The sequence below is a fragment of the Elgaria multicarinata genome, chromosome 17 (genome assembly GCF_023053635.1).
Source record: "Elgaria multicarinata webbii isolate HBS135686 ecotype San Diego chromosome 17, rElgMul1.1.pri, whole genome shotgun sequence".
NCBI classification, from domain to species: Eukaryota; Metazoa; Chordata; class Lepidosauria; order Squamata; family Anguidae; genus Elgaria; species Elgaria multicarinata.
Genome location: NC_086187.1, coordinates 26,806,728 through 26,822,119, shown reverse-complemented (window position 1 = coordinate 26,822,119; position 15,392 = coordinate 26,806,728). Strand labels below are relative to the sequence as shown.

At 46.4% G+C, this 15,392-nt stretch overlaps 1 protein-coding gene across 1 annotated transcript in view; it reads right to left on the bottom strand.

Annotated features, from left to right (window-relative positions):
* Positions 1-4,864: 4,864 nt before the first annotated feature.
* Positions 4,865-15,392, bottom strand: part of RAI1 (retinoic acid induced 1) — a 114,879-nt gene continuing 104,351 nt past the window's right edge. The window contains exons 3-5 of the mRNA XM_063143232.1: positions 11,010-11,103; positions 9,844-9,893; positions 4,865-6,006 (exon numbers count right to left, since the gene is read on the bottom strand). Coding sequence (XP_062999302.1) covers positions 5,992-6,006; positions 9,844-9,893; positions 11,010-11,103 — 159 coding nt within the window. The 3' untranslated portion in view covers positions 4,865-5,991. The remainder of the gene's footprint in view (positions 6,007-9,843; positions 9,894-11,009; positions 11,104-15,392) is intronic.

Here is a 15,392-nt window from a genome sequence, read left to right as displayed (position 1 = left end):
TAGCCTGATCTAGCAGGACTCTTGAGATAGATTTATATTTATATAGGATAAGAGACATTCCCACTGGACAGGCCAAAGCAGTACTTAAACCTTAACTGAAGACCCCACCTGATCCCAATAAAGGTTCCTCTTGTCTCAGCTGTCACCACCACCAGCTGTTCCAGCAGGCCGCCCTGAGGGAGATGAGAAGCAAGTCTATTCCAGCCCCCCCCACCCGGATGAATTTTCCTCCTCTCCCCTCCCCATCTGCTTTTCCTCGCGTGTCGTGTCTTTTTAGATTGCAAGCCTGCAGCCAGGGACTGTCTTGTTTGAACCGATTTATACGTAAGCCACAACGGGAGACTTTTTGGCTGAGGAGCAGGATTAAAATACTTCAAAGAAATAAATCCTGTAACCGCTCCCGATGGAATCTTCCATGTTCAGAAGCAGCTGAGCTCTGAGAACGGGTTGGTAGACGGCCAGCGCTCAGGGAAGGCTGCTCCCTCAAGGCGCTGTTTGTGGATTTCCCAGAAGTAGCTTTGGACTGGACGGACCTTTGTTCTGATCCAGCAGGGCTCTTCTGTATGGCCAGACCCACTAAGTGTGGATTAATTAATCCTCAATACATGTGGACTGCCTTTTTGTATAAAGGTGCTATGGGGTTGACACACACACACACACACACACACACACACACGTGCGGTACTACTTTTTCCCTACTGGCAGCTGGATGTGAATTAACTCCCATTGGGTGTCTGTTGGCGTTTGTAGATTTCTTTAAGCTCCTGCTTGTAGATTTCTTTAAGCTCCCCTTCCCACCCCCCACAATTTGACCCTTGGGACAATGGCCGGCTCTATGGTGATATTGCCGTACAAACACAGCCGTCCCGGTGGCTGGAGCTGTTGTCTGCCTGCCTGCCTGCCAGCCCAACAGGCGAAGCGTTCTTCCCGTGGCTTTGAGATGTCTTGATGATGTGTTCGGAGGCGTGGCGCCGAGAGAAAGTGATAAACCTTCTGTATCAGTGTTGATTCATTAGCCCGTGCAAATAATCCTTTGACATCCGTTGAACAATGAACATACATGCGTAAACATGCCTTCAGGATGGTTAAACCGTAGATGTGCAGCTGAAACATCACTCTTACGTCCATGTTGCGTCTTACCTCCAAGCAGCTGTGTCGGTGTGGTTCCTGTGCAGTCTCATATCCAGGTACATGCTAGATCATACTTCTTCCTCAGACGGTTAGTGCGCCCTCTCCTAGGGGGCTTCCAGGCGAGAGATTTATCCTGCAATTGCCCTGACTCAAACACAGAAGTTTTACCTGTGCCCAGACGACAATGTCTCCCATTGTAACCCTGTGTTTTTCGTACGGCTTCTTCCATCATTTTTCTTACCGCACACAAACACAGAAACCGGTTAAGGAGGAAGTACCGCTCAGTGCCTTTTGATTGATAGTGCCAGAAGCCTTCTTTCTGGGAAACATCTGCCCATGCATGCTCACAGGGCCACCTCCTCATTCCCGTCCTGACCTTGAAATATTCAGCCCTGCAGAAAAGGTTTTCATACTGGTGAAGTTGCCGTTGGTTTAAACCTTCCTCCACCTGGAAACATGGCCGTGGTTACCCTCTTTCTTGTGATCCAGTGAGTTTCCATCTCAATCTTATTTGTGGGTTGTTGTTTTCAACGGAAGCCTGGTGTACAACCCCACATTAAGAAACCCATGGATTGATTCTCTCACACTAGAGGCCTTCAAGAGGCAGCTGGACAACCATCTGTCGGGGATGCTTTAGGGCGGATTCCTGCATTGAGCGGGGGGTTGGACTGGATGGCCTAAGAGGCCCCTTCCAACTCTACTATTCTATGATTCTATGATTCTAAGAGACCCCAAGTTTATGGGTACCTACTCTGAAACGTATTTAGTGAACTGGTTAATCTGGTCCTATCCTCTGGAAGGGGTGGCAGAAAAATAGGTTACTAGGGGACTCTACAAACGTCCAAAACAATTGTTGAATCTTTATTGATGTTTTGAATGCAATGACCTGATTTTTTTTCTTTTCTTTTTTTTAACTCTTAAGGAAAATAAACTTCTTTTAGAAACAGCTTGTTACACACAATCTTCAGTGTGAAGCAATATACTAAATAGGAACACTAGTTTTAACATTTACATCTTTCATATATATTATATATATGTATATGTATACATATATATACACTATAGAATGAGGCAATATATAATACACACGATTCGCCATTTTACAGTCATTATGTACAAGATGCCATTCAAGGACAGCCAGGGTCGTGGAGTTCACGATGCCGTGGAGACAGGGTGCTTTGTGGCTTTGTTTTGAACCTGCCGTCTTAAGGTGTGCTTCTGAAACGGACGTTTCTTTGCCAGCATACCTTGAGGGGCAAGCCGTGAGCGAGATGGGCGAGCGAAGTGATGGCGGCGGTGGAATACCAGGAACAGACAGGTTACAAGCGGTTGGTCGGCGTGATCGCTTTTAACGGGGCAACGGAAACCAACCCAACTTGGAAAAGGAAAATGGCCCCATCAGTCAACAACCAGGAGATCAGCACAAGAGCGGAAGGGTTGGAGGTGCTCCGCTTTGTGGGTTGTGCAACACCGAAATGGAGTTTTGAAACATATATACACATTCTATACAACTTAACGATCCGTATGCATATTCTGAATCGGTTAATTTCTATGCCTTATTAGCGGGGGGGGGGGGAGTCCATTTTAGGCCTTTTGCTTGGTCCATCGGCCACTGTGATCAGAGGATTGGCTGGCTCCCATGCCAGCTCACTTTCCACCCTGATCCCACAGACAACTCCTTGAAACAATATTATTTGGAGGTGATTTAGTAGCCAAGCAGCAAGAATCCTGCCTTAAGATCCCTTCGTTTTCGGTGATTCCTCAGTGCTCTATGGACCGAAGTCCACGGAGAGACTTCTTGCTGGGCTGCGATGTGCCTCAGGCGCATTGGTGCGTCTGGAACCCCTAACTCAAGATGAATTTTGCCCACCCCCCAAGTCCTATGGTAGATTGGGGGAACTGTTGGATTGGCATTATCTGTGCAGAAGAAAGACGTGCATAACCCCACAGGAAAATGGTCTGTGTCGCTGTCCCCTCCCCTCCCCATCCATTCATCCATCCTTTAGGCCCTGCTGTCCACACTTCTGGACTGCCATCAAAGTGTCAAACCGAGGGTGCAAGAAAGCACCCGATGGGCATCCCCTAAGGCAACGTTGCAGAAGCGAATTGCATAGGGTCTGGTGACCATCTGCTTTGGGACGGCAGAAAAGAGGGGTGTGTGTGTGTGAGAGTGTGTGTGTGTGTGTACAGGCCACTTGAGAGTGCCCTCAGACTGAAGTGAGGCCTGTGGCATTTGAGGTAGGGGGGAGCAAAGCATGAGACCACCTTGCTCTCATCTACGTTTGCTTTCAAATGGTACAACCTCAGCTGCTCAGACAGGCTCTATTTTGCTGGGCGCCTCTCTCTGTTCAGCCCAGCAGATTTCCAACAGAGCTATCCATGATGTGAATCTACAGAGTCCTCAAAATCCACGCTGGGATGGCTCCATGTTCTGTGTCCCCATTCTGCCCCTTGAACTCACTGGAGGTGGGAGACCCTTCACCCTTCAAGGAGCACCCCTCATGCACGGCCCAAACAATGGTCAGGTAGCAGGGATTGTGCTGATCAGGAAACTACCAGGAAGTGTGTGTGTGTGTGTGTGTGTGTGTAACACCTACACAACCCATGCATGAAGTGGGGCAAGCTGCTGCCCAATGAGGCTCCCGAATGGGCATCAGCATGGGACAATGGGGGAGAGTTCACAAGAGGGTTGATGGAAAGGCTTTTGCTGCTAGAATGAAGCGAGCGAGCTCCTGGGGGTTGGAGCGACTAGCTTTGGAAGCGGACGGCATGACCGGGGAGGCCCTTGGAGCCCGGCTGACCACACCTGAAGAGGGTGCGTGGCCTTCTGCACCACCACTGCAAGCACAGAGGGGAAATAACTCGCTTACATTGACCCTGGCATCTGCAGAGCCAGCAGGAAACCCTCGCTGCCAAATGCTGAATGCAGGTGTGGGCTGCTGACTCCTGCCGAGAGTGGTTTGCAGTGGGACGTTGGATACATTCTGTGGTAGGTGAAAGGCGCACAACCGGCACGGCAGGTGCTAGGAGCCGTCTTCCCAGAGGCGCGGAAATCTCCCCCAATCGCAGCAGTCTGCTAGCACACACTCCAACTCAGCCAGATTTGCTTTAAAAGCATAGTACAGAGGCACGCCGAGACCGTCTGGCTACAAAGTTGGCTACAACTGAACAGGCCCGTAGCCTGCCCAAAGGTTCTGGGGGAGGGTGCCCAAAAGCAGGAGGGGGGGCGGTCATCTGGTTTGAAGACTTTTGAAAGACAAAGTTGTAAACGGTTTATAATTATTTGCTCGTAAAAAAATTAGGGAGGGCAGAGAAAATGGGGGGGGGGCAGGAGCCCTACCCTACCCTACCCTACCTCTGGTTAAAGGCCCACAACTTAGGTCCTCCACAGAGCTCCATCCCACCCACCCCTCCCCGGTCAATTCTGCTAGTCTCTCCACAAATCTTGTTGTTTCGCAGATGATTCACTCAGGCAAGAAGCGACTACTTCGCCTTGAAGTTTCACTGCAGGCGAAGCGTGGGTGACAAATCTAGACTGAAATACAGCCGAACGGCATGAAGTTCAAAGACCTTTCTGCTGCCTGGCTGGTCTCCACAGCCTGGATGGTTGCTGTCTTTCCTGTTTTTGAGAATGAGGTGCATAGGCGTGGGACGGACCACGGGGAGGAAGATGGCGAATGGATGGGGTGTGGGAGTGTGTGGTGGTGGTGGTGGTGGGAGTGGTGGTGGGAACAGGGACAAAAGCAAAACAAACGAGCGAACGAACCAAAGCGACGCAGCATTGTTTCAAAAAACGTCGGGGTGCTTCTTTTTACACGCTGATCACATATATATACAGAAACACACATACACGCACACGCACCATGAGGTTTGCTGAAGGCAAAAAATAGATCAGATCAGAAAAAAGCGAGGGAGGGCTCTGGGGCAGCTCTCGGAGTCCGGCATTTCGAGAGAAAGACACTGCAGTCGGGAACTCCTGCACACGGCTGCATTTCTCCCCGCTACAACCGGTCTGGCCTCAGCCCCTGCCGCTTTCTCTCCGGTGTAGAGAAAGAGAGTTTGGAACAGTTACTGTGACTGGTGCTGTTGGGACGAGCCCCCGAGAACGTGTCGACCACGTGCACAAAGATGGAAGTTCCGAAGTTAAGTGGACCGGGGGAGGGGGCATATCCTCAAGATTTTCTGCAAGGAGGAACGCAGAAAAAGAAAGAAGAAGAAAAACCCCACAAGCTCCAGCCCAGGTTTTGTCAGCAGCCTTGTCCCAGGTAGAAGATGGTAGCTTTATCAGTATTGGTTACAGCTCCTAAGTGAGGGAAAGGAGAGGGGAGGAATGAAAACCCGGAAATGGAATCGCTCTTCTCTCTTGAACTGGCTCCGGATAGTGTTCAGAGAAGGGATGGAGCAAGGAGAAAAAGCCGGAACTGGATTTTTGCTTCTGTGCCAACCTGGAATGGCTCTCGGAAGAATTCCAAAGGTGAAGATCGGAACCTGGAGCCGAAGTCCTGTGCTGGCCCACCATGAGATTAAATAGGGTTCCTGGGATCTGGTTAGGAGTAGGACTGAAGTTCTGCGTCCTTTGGGGTCCGGTCAGTTGAAATTGCAGAGGCCTAAGCAGACAGGAGCTGGAATGGAACCAGGAACTTCTGTGTGCGGCCAGCTCTGTTCACAGTAGAAGTACTATTGCAAAGGAAACGTGGAGCGGGCGGGACAGGGCAACGCAGCCGGATTACATTCTCTTTGCCTCTCCCAGAAGGAGTTCATCTTGGTTGCAGCCGCTGCCCCGGGGCATGCAAAAGCGCAACACCCCTTCCCCAGGCTGTGACTTTGTGGAAGCGACGGCGTCCCTTCGTCGTCGGTGCATTATAACGACGGCTTCTGCAAAAAGGAAAGACAATATTTTTTAAAAAAAGGGTTGCTTTATCCTTTGCTCAGCTGGGGCAGTTTTATTTTTCCTGGCCCTCCGCACATGCACGGTTTCCCTCCTCCCCTAAAGGAAAAAGCAAGCGGCCCGCCGGCCTCATCCATCCCCAGAATTCTGGTCCTGGATTTGGCAGCTGCTGACCGACCGCAAAGAGCCCGGGTCTTGACGCAGCTTGAGCTGGTGGCTGACAGCTAGAGGACTCCCTTGGTTCATTCGCTGGGAATAATTCATGCTGCTAACGCCTGCCGTGTGCCTACGCCAGTCTCAGATAAAAAATAAAAACATGCCCTTGACAGGCTGCGGAGAAGCATTTATGGCCTCCTTCCCTTCCCTTCCCTTCCCTTTCGTTCTTTCTTTTTTTAAAGGAATCCAGGCTGGTGGTTTACGCATCACAAGAGGGCAGCAAAAAACGCATTTATCGCTCCTGCAAGCTGGCTTCTATTGAACCGAGTTCACAATAGCAATTGGGTTTCCAGCTTGCCTTGAGCTCCCTGGGTATCTCCTTGCCCTCTCCTTCTTCCGTTTGGCCTCCATTAATTGGTACTGTGAGGCCTCTTGGGTCTACCAAACACCCACGCCTTTTTCACCCTCTGACACCACAAGCACTTCCAAGCCTCCCATGTGCTATTTGCGCGCGCGCATAAATGTTGCTAATGCACAAGATGGAAACAGAAAACAGCAAGAAGGCAAGAGCCATTTCTTGAAAAATAAAAATAGGATGAACGTGGTAGCCAAGAAGCTAAGGTCGTTAAGCACCTAAAAGGATTGAGAGCTTTTCTCACACATTACATAGCCACAAACTTGGGTCACAAGCCACAACCAAACCTGGCTCCCTACTAAATGTATATTTACATTTGCAAACAGAAGTCTGTTCCCATTTGTTTCCAGGATTACGTTTTTCAAGTGTACACTTAAAACATCTTAGGTCTACATGTAAAAGCAAACGAAAGTAATGTGGGGATTGGTCCATCTGTGCTGTTAAGACTTCAATTGTAAATTCAACCATGGGCAAGTTAGGTAGCCATAGGCTACGTGTGAACTCTCAGTCTCAACCGCAGGAAGCTCCCTTCACAATCTGTAATATGATTGTGGGGTCACCCTACCTAAATATATATAGGATTGTACCCTGAAGCATCATAGCCCTACAGGGAAAACAACCCTCAGGATGGTTATTCCATTTTCAAATTGTTGTACTTTAAAAAACCAACAAAACATTTACGTAGGGTGACCATATGAAAAGGAGGACAGGGCTCCTGTATCTTTAACAGTAAAGTGGAAAAGGGAATTTCAGCAGGTGTCAATTGAAGAGGGTGAAATTCCTTCTTCATCACAACAGTTAAAGCTACACAAGCTATAGTAGTGGCCAGATACAAAAGAGGGCAGGACTTTTGCAGCTTTAACTGTTGTGATGAAGAGGGGATTTCACCCTCTTCAATTGACACCTGCTGAAATTCCCTTTTCTACATTACTATTAAAGATACAGGAGCCCTGTCCTCTTTTTCATAGGGTCACCCTAATTTACGATTACATTAGAGAGGGGATTTTGTTTTGTTTTTCTACTACGTGAGACACTTTGAGGGCCACAAAAACCCATTCACACAAAAAACTCCCACAAATTCATTCGGGGGAAATGCCACCTCAGTGTTTTTGACTGACTGATTTTACTTCGCTCTCGAATCCCAATGGAGGGGGAGACGCCTTCCCTTATTCGGCAGCTCCCATACCCCCCTCTTTAAAAGAAGCCTTTTTAGATTTGGCTAATATCAAGGGAAGCCAAGGGCGGCGGGGTTTGTGGGTTTCATTAAGCCGATCCCTCAGTTCTTCCCCTCATAGTTTGAGCGCACGTTTTACTGGTTCGTTTTTAAAATGAAACTCACCACACACAGGAAGAAAGAAGGCGAAACAAAGAAAGGAGAGCGCTATTTACAATTCTTGGTGTGTGTTTTTAAAAAACAAACATTTATTTGAAGGAGTGGTTGTTGTTTTTAAGGTTTGAAGGCCCTTGCTTTTGTGTAAATCAACAAGAGGAGCTCCTAAGCTTCACTGAGGGGAGGCATGCATGGAGAAAGAAACACACAGGCCGGGCCTGTAATGGCTGCCGAAAGGCCTACGAAGCGAAGTGAAGCGGCAAGGAGGACGTTTCCCGGCCTCCCAATTTCCATCTGAGGTTTAGGAATGTATATCAATCTGCCTCCAGGTCCCATCTGGATCTCTCTCGCTCCCCTTCTCCTCAGTGTCTGCTTTAAGTTGCCAATAACCAGGTGCAACGGTTGGCGTGGCAGGGAGAAGGACGGCAGGAAGCGCTCGCTATAATTAAATTATATCAGAGGCCTGGTCAGCGGTTACTAAGGCAAGACAAAGGCCTTTGCTCCTCTAACAACTGGCTCCTGTTTTCTTGACAAGAGGGAGAGAAAATGGAGGAGGGACAACGTGGTAGCCATTGCAGCAGTGCCAAAAGAATGGCCTCCGTCTCCCCGCAAATGACGCTTTGCTCCTCAGCCCTACAGGGATGGCTCTGGGCAGGGAGCGAGGCTGACTGGGGAATAATCCAACCACGCTGGGGAACGCGGCCAGAACTGAGCATGCAAACATGTTCCAGAGAGGCCGAAGCGGTGTGTTTGGAGAGCTGGCAGTGATGTGGGCGAGGGCCACCCGAAGGCACAGCTGAGGCTTAATTCTGATGGCAGACAATGGCCTCAGGCAGAGGAGGAGACCTGGCCGTTGGGCTCAGAGGTGCCAGCATGCTCTTGTTTGCTGGAGAGTTGCTGATACCTATTTTCCAAAAATACATCATCATCATCTGGGTTCTCGAGCGAGTGTGCTTTTGAACATGCGCAGAAGGTTCTCACCCATCCTCTCTCCTAATACTAGAGCCCTGAGTCATCTTGTGAAATTGATGGGTAATAAATTGAGGACGGACAAAAGAAAGCTCTTTGCATGACACACAAAGATTAAGGATGCCAGGTGTTGATATGGGCCCTGGCCAGGTGGATATCCAAATTACCTGGTAGAGGATAGCTGTATGATCCCTCTTGTCAGCTAATGAGTAATGATTCAACTGTTGGTTGGAGAAGTGTGTATCTGTGCGCAGGTATAGAAATATATATACAAAGCGAGGCCAGGGCTCTGTGAATATTTGAATTCTCAGCCAATATAACCTTTCTGAGCAAAGAAAAGCTAACTTCTGTAGACTGAACCAAGGCTGCAAACCTATACTTATCTACTTGCGAGTAAACTCCAAGGAACTCAATGAAACTTACTTCTGAGTAATCATGCATAGGACTGTTCTGTGAATGCTGCAATTTTGAATGAGGACAGGGCTAACAATCAGTATTCTGAATGCTGCAAATTTTGTGCAGCCTCTTCATTGACTTCTGGGATTTTAGCTGGTATTACCAACACATTTCTTCCAAGTCAGCCTTAAAGGCTAGAAACTTGCTCTCTCTCTCTCTTTTAAAGAAAACAAGCTGAGTTCCTAAGGCTGCTGAATTCTGCAGAATCATAAGCATAAACTCATGTTGTTGTGCCCCAGCACAGTGGGAGAGCATATGTTCTGCGTACAGAAGGTCTTGTGTTCGAATCCTGGGGATCTTTGGTGAAAAAGAGCTAGGAGTTGGAAAGGCAGCTTTGCTGGAGAATCACTGGCATTCAAAGGAAACTGTCCTGGGCTAAGTAGACCCACAGTAGTCTGACTCAGTATAAGGCAGCTCCTTATATAGCTACTCTCAGAAGGAAGGACAGACAGTTGCAGGCGCCACAATGCTATTGATTCTGAAGGTTTGCTCACCTACCTTATGTCGGGGGCAGTTCAGCAAGAAGGTCTCTTCGGTTAACAAACAACCTGCAAACAGAGCAGAAGAGTGGGAATGAACATGAGAGTGTCTTTTTGTGACACCTTCCGCCTGAACGTTCTGTTGTGGAGCACCACCCCCACCACACACACACGTTGTTTAGTGACCATCCCTCAACAGGTCTTTATCCTTTTATCCACACTATCGTGATGATAAATGTAGTTTGGGACAACAAACCAACCAGCAGCAGGATAGAAGAGTTCATGTTTTGTATAGAACGAGGGTCTTCAATTACCATATTGGTAACAGAATCTGTACTGTGCTCCCGTCTAAGGTGCCTATCTAATGTTCATTGTCATTTTTGAAAAGGGATCATTACCTTTCTTTTGGAGAGAGAGAGAGAGAGGAGGAAAGAGAATGGGGAGGGAAAGAGAAAACAGGGAGATATGAGGAGTTCAGGTGCCCCCACCAAATGTGAGGGCCTTTTCAATGGCGGCACCCCAATTGTGCCATCACTATGGTCTTTGGGGTACCAGGTGAATAGGGCGACCATATGAAAAGGAGGACAGGGCTCCTGTATCTTTAACTGTTGCATAAAAAAGGAAATTTCAGCAGGTGTTATTGGTATATATGGAGAACCTGGTGAAATTCCCTCTTCATCACCACAGTTAAAGCTGCAGGAGCTACACTAGAGTGACCAGATTTAAAAGAGGGCAGGGCACCTGCAGCTTTAACTATTGTGATGAAGAGGGAATTTCACCAGGTTCTCCATATATACAAAGGCCACCTGCTGAAATTCCCTTTTCAATGCAACTGTTAAAGATACAGGAGCCCTGTCCTCCTTTTTATATCGTCACCCTACAGGTGAAGGCCTTTTAATTTCCTCAAACTTCTCTTAGTGCTTTTTCGATCCTTTGTGCTGATCTTATTTGCTGCTTCTGGTTTTACTTTTTAAAAATTCCGTTGCTGGTTTTATTGTTTAGATTTCATGTTTGTGTTTTCTTTCTTTTAATGGTTTTAATGTTTTACTGTAAACCAGCCAGAGAATTTAATTATTGGGTGGTATGTGAATATTATAAATAGATAGTACAGATAATAATAATAATAATAATAATAATAATAATAATAATAATAAACAATGCTATTCCAGTTGGTGGATGTCTTACCTGTATCAATGGCACATGTGTAGTGAAAGGTTTGGGCACACCCTTTATGGCAACAGCCAATGGTTGCTCCTACTTGCTGACAAATGGAACATCTCTGCAGTCAGCAGGGGGAAAAGAAAAGGAAGGAAAAGAGAGAGATCCCCATGAGATCTAGTGGCATAGTTGTTACTTTTTACAAAGCTTCTTTTCTTTTCTTTTTTAGTGACTTCCATTTGGTCGAAAGGTTATCATTCGGACGTATCGCTCTCTGTTGCTTGGAGGAAGGGTTGAATGTGATGTAAGTTTTTGTAGCATTTACCTCCATTCTCATGGTCGAGCAGAGATGACCAGCTTCTGTATTCCCAGAAGGCACACTATTTCCCACAGCAATCCAGGGTGATAAAGTGCTTTTTATTACACAACCCAACCCCTTCGTATGTGGATAGACTCTTTACGAACGTCAGCAGCAGTTACCACTGATGGTTTCATGGTTATGTTACCAATGTGCTGAGATATGGCCAAGGAATTATATACAAAATTTAAAAGGAAAAGGTATCATTCACCCAGGGATTGACTTTCATGGCTTTTTGAAAATGATGTTCTTTTCTTTACAAATGACACTGGATGTGTTGGGTGTGTGGGTGATTTATAGGCACACTATGGTGAAAATTTCGTATGGTTACTGGAAGGCAGCTAAGGTTGCTTCCTAAGTTATACTGGGCCCAGAGGGATCCCATTGGCTATCCCTGTGTAAGAGACGTTACCATGAAGTCTTCAGGGTTTCTTGCTTGTCTAAAGATCAACCTTCTTCAAACTGGGGCCATCTGGATGAGTTGAACTGCAATTCCCAGCATCCCTCAGCCAGCAACTGGAAGGCTCTTGGTTGGGGAAGGTTACTTTAGAACTCAGGTGGGCAGAAGGCAGATCTCCAGATATTTTGGACTTCCAACTCCCAGAAGCTCCTGCCAGCATGGCCAACGGTCTAGAATGCTGGAAGTTGAGGTCCAAATACATGGAGATCTACTTTCTGTCCACCCCTGCTTCAGATGATGTTCATGGCAACATGGAGGTTACCTCTTGATATAGCACCAAACGATAAAATGAATGTGAACAGAGACTAAAGTTAAGGCAAAAACACTAATCTAGCTTTACGCGTGTTTTCATGTTGAAAGTTCTTCTCATTTCCGGTGATTTTTCCAACACTCATTGCTATGCTGCTTATGCTGTGTCAGTTTTGGTGGGCATCCTTTAATTTCCGGGCTTCTGCATCTCCGTACCTTTCCCTTCTTCTTTGCCCGTACTCACATTTGCCCTCACTGCTGTTTAATCTGATGGTCTGGGGTGACCCATGTGGTTTTGTTCTTGTTGATGACATCACAACATTACACCCAATGTGACGATGTCATGCATACTCCTAAGGAAAAATGGCACTGAGAAGCAACAAAAGACATGGAATGAAAGAAAATGTATAGCCAGACAGCACCGAAGCAGCACAGATATTCAACGAGGTGTGTATTTTTAATGCTGCCTTTTCTTTTCTTTTTCCTTTTTTTTTTGGTAGTTAACTAGTTCAGCTGTGTCAAATACCTTAATTTCAAGGCAATTACCAGTATCAGCCCAAGACATCATACAGCCTGAATAATCCAAATGATGCACTTTCCCTCCTTCCCCCCTCCTGGCTCGGGCTTTAAAAGTCTTGTTGTATCAGGCAGACACCAGATTCTGCCTTCCTATATCTGCACTATCAGGGTACCATCTGGAGCATCTCACTGCACCTTGCCTTATGGCAGGGCCGGCCCAGTGATTATAAAACGAGTGGATATTCAGTATAGCCCTAGCACAAATTTCTGTACTGAAACACATCCCTTCTCCATGCATGCACAGAGCTCTTATCTGGATAACGGAGAACCTCAAAACTATGATCTAAGACTGCTTACCACAATATGTAGTGATGGCCACCAAACTGGATGGCTTTAAAGGGGGTTAGGGCAAATTCCTGGAGAAGGCTATCAATGGCTATTCATCCTGATGGCTATGCCTCTAGTATTGGAGGCAGAATGCCTATATATACACCAGTTGCTGAGGCGTTACGATGTTCACATTGCACACCTGATTGCTGCAAGAGTAGTTTTAAGCCTCAATTGTGAAAATATCCTATGAGTTGATACCCTGGGATAAACAAATCAAGGTAGTTCACCGTGGTTTACTATGTACCTAGAACTGTCACCAATCACAGATTGCAACTCCTCAGTTGTTAATATTATTGTGCAAATTGATTTTGGTGATTTGGTGTGTGTGTGTGTGAGAGAGAGAGAGAGAGAACCTAGGTGAAGACCCACCTGCCAAGCAGTGGTCAGCAATACTAGTGATTTACTTGTAGTCCATGATTCCCCTTTTTTCTCTGGTTGTGTTGGGTCATTTGTCAAGTTAATTTAATCAACAACAGTTATCAGTTCTTCCATTCTTCTCCCTCTTACAACCAGGTTTTTCTTCAAATAATGCAGGAGTGGTTCAATTCCTCCTTCCCTTTCCCACAAAAATACATTTAATCAGAATTATTGATAGAATCCAGTCCACCTATTTTCTTCGCAATCTATTCCCTTCCAGCCAAGAGAGCCAAGGGACCATCTCATTCAGTATGTACCTCTCCGTACACTCGGATCAACATTAGATGTCTTACTCTCAGTCTCCACACATACACCTACCCAGCTGAAGTCCAACAGGTAGGCATGAGAGAGAGGATTTTGCTATTGTTTCATTTTCGCTGTTTGATGAAAATGAGACTTTTCTGGAAGGCATCTGGGACAATGATAAATTGGTGGGCCTTACTGCTTTTTTTAAGAACATAAGAAGTACCATGCTGGATCAGACCGAGAGTCCATCTAGTTTAGCATACGGTGTGACACCACCCTCCCACCCATGTTCCCCAGCAACTGGTGCACACAGGCTTACTGCCTCAGATACTGGAGGTAGCACATAACGATAGCCCTTGGTCGCCTTCTCCTCCAGGAATTCATCCAACCCCCTTTTAAAGCCATCCAAATTGGTGGCCAATGTCTCCTTATCCACATTCTTCCCACCATGCCTGACTTTATACACCTCTATCAGTTCTCTCCTCAGCCCCCTTTTTTCCAAGCTAAACAATCCCAGTTGATGTAACCTTCCCTCGTAGGGGAGATGCTCCAGCCCCTTCATCATTTTAGTTGCCCTTTTCTGCACTTTTTCCAGCTCTATAATATCTTTTTTTAGGTGTGGTGTCCAGAACTGTACACAGTACTCTAAGTGTGGTTGCACCATAGATTTGTATAAAGGCAGTATGATACTGGCTGTTTTATTCTCAATTCCTTTTCTTATCATGCCTAACATGGAGTTTGCCTTCTTTACAGCAGCTACACACTGGGTGAACATTTTCATCACGCTTTTCCACCACAACCCCAAGATTTCTTTCTTATTCAGTCTTCTGCAGGTTGACGTATTGCTTTGATTTTAATGGGTTTGAGACTGGCACTGTATGTTTATTTTATTTTATTTTATCATGACCTGCCTTGGATTTCTTTCTGAAAGTAAGGGAGGATATAATACTGTATTTCTTTGATTCTAAGACGCACTCCCCCCCCTATAAACTTCTCTAAAAATGGGGTGCATCTTAGAATCGCGGGTGCGATTATTCTTCTTAGAATCAAAGCTTTTTTTTCTGTTGGTGGTACTGAAATTAGTGTGCGTCTTACAATCGATGGCATCTTACAATTGAAGAAATATGGTATTTATTTTTGCTAAAAAATAGTGAAAATAACCTACACCCTAAAAATAAGGAAAAGAAACAGGGAGTCTTCGTTTCAAGCGTTTGTCTAATACATTCTTCCCCAACCTGGTCCTTTCCAGTTCTTTAGGACTTCAACTCCCATCAGCCCCAGCCAGTACTGCCAGTGGCCAGGATTGCTAGGAGTTGTAGTCCTAAACATCTTGGGCACGGCTGGTCCAATGAAATGTTACAACATGGCTGGCTGGGACCTGCTGGGAGTTGTAGGACTTTGTTCTGTCTAAACAGGCATAGGATCACACCCTAAATAAATAAATAGTAAAACTTGAGGGGTCGGGCAATGGGGAAAAGTCCTTCCTTACATGACGCACACTGAATGGAATTCACTGCCACGATAGTTTAGACAGCTTCAAAAAGACGAGACAAATTCATTGCGGAGAATGTTACCCATAACTTATAGCGATGATCACTAAATTGAGCTTCCGTTGACAGAGGCAGTGTACCTCTGAGTAGTAGATACCACATATAGAATCGGCTTCATCTCATTCTTTAAACTTGTGAAGTTTCAGGGCTTCCACCCTGCTGGAAACAGGACGCGGGACTGGGTGGATGTTTCGATGGAATTAAAAACGACAACCCAAGCC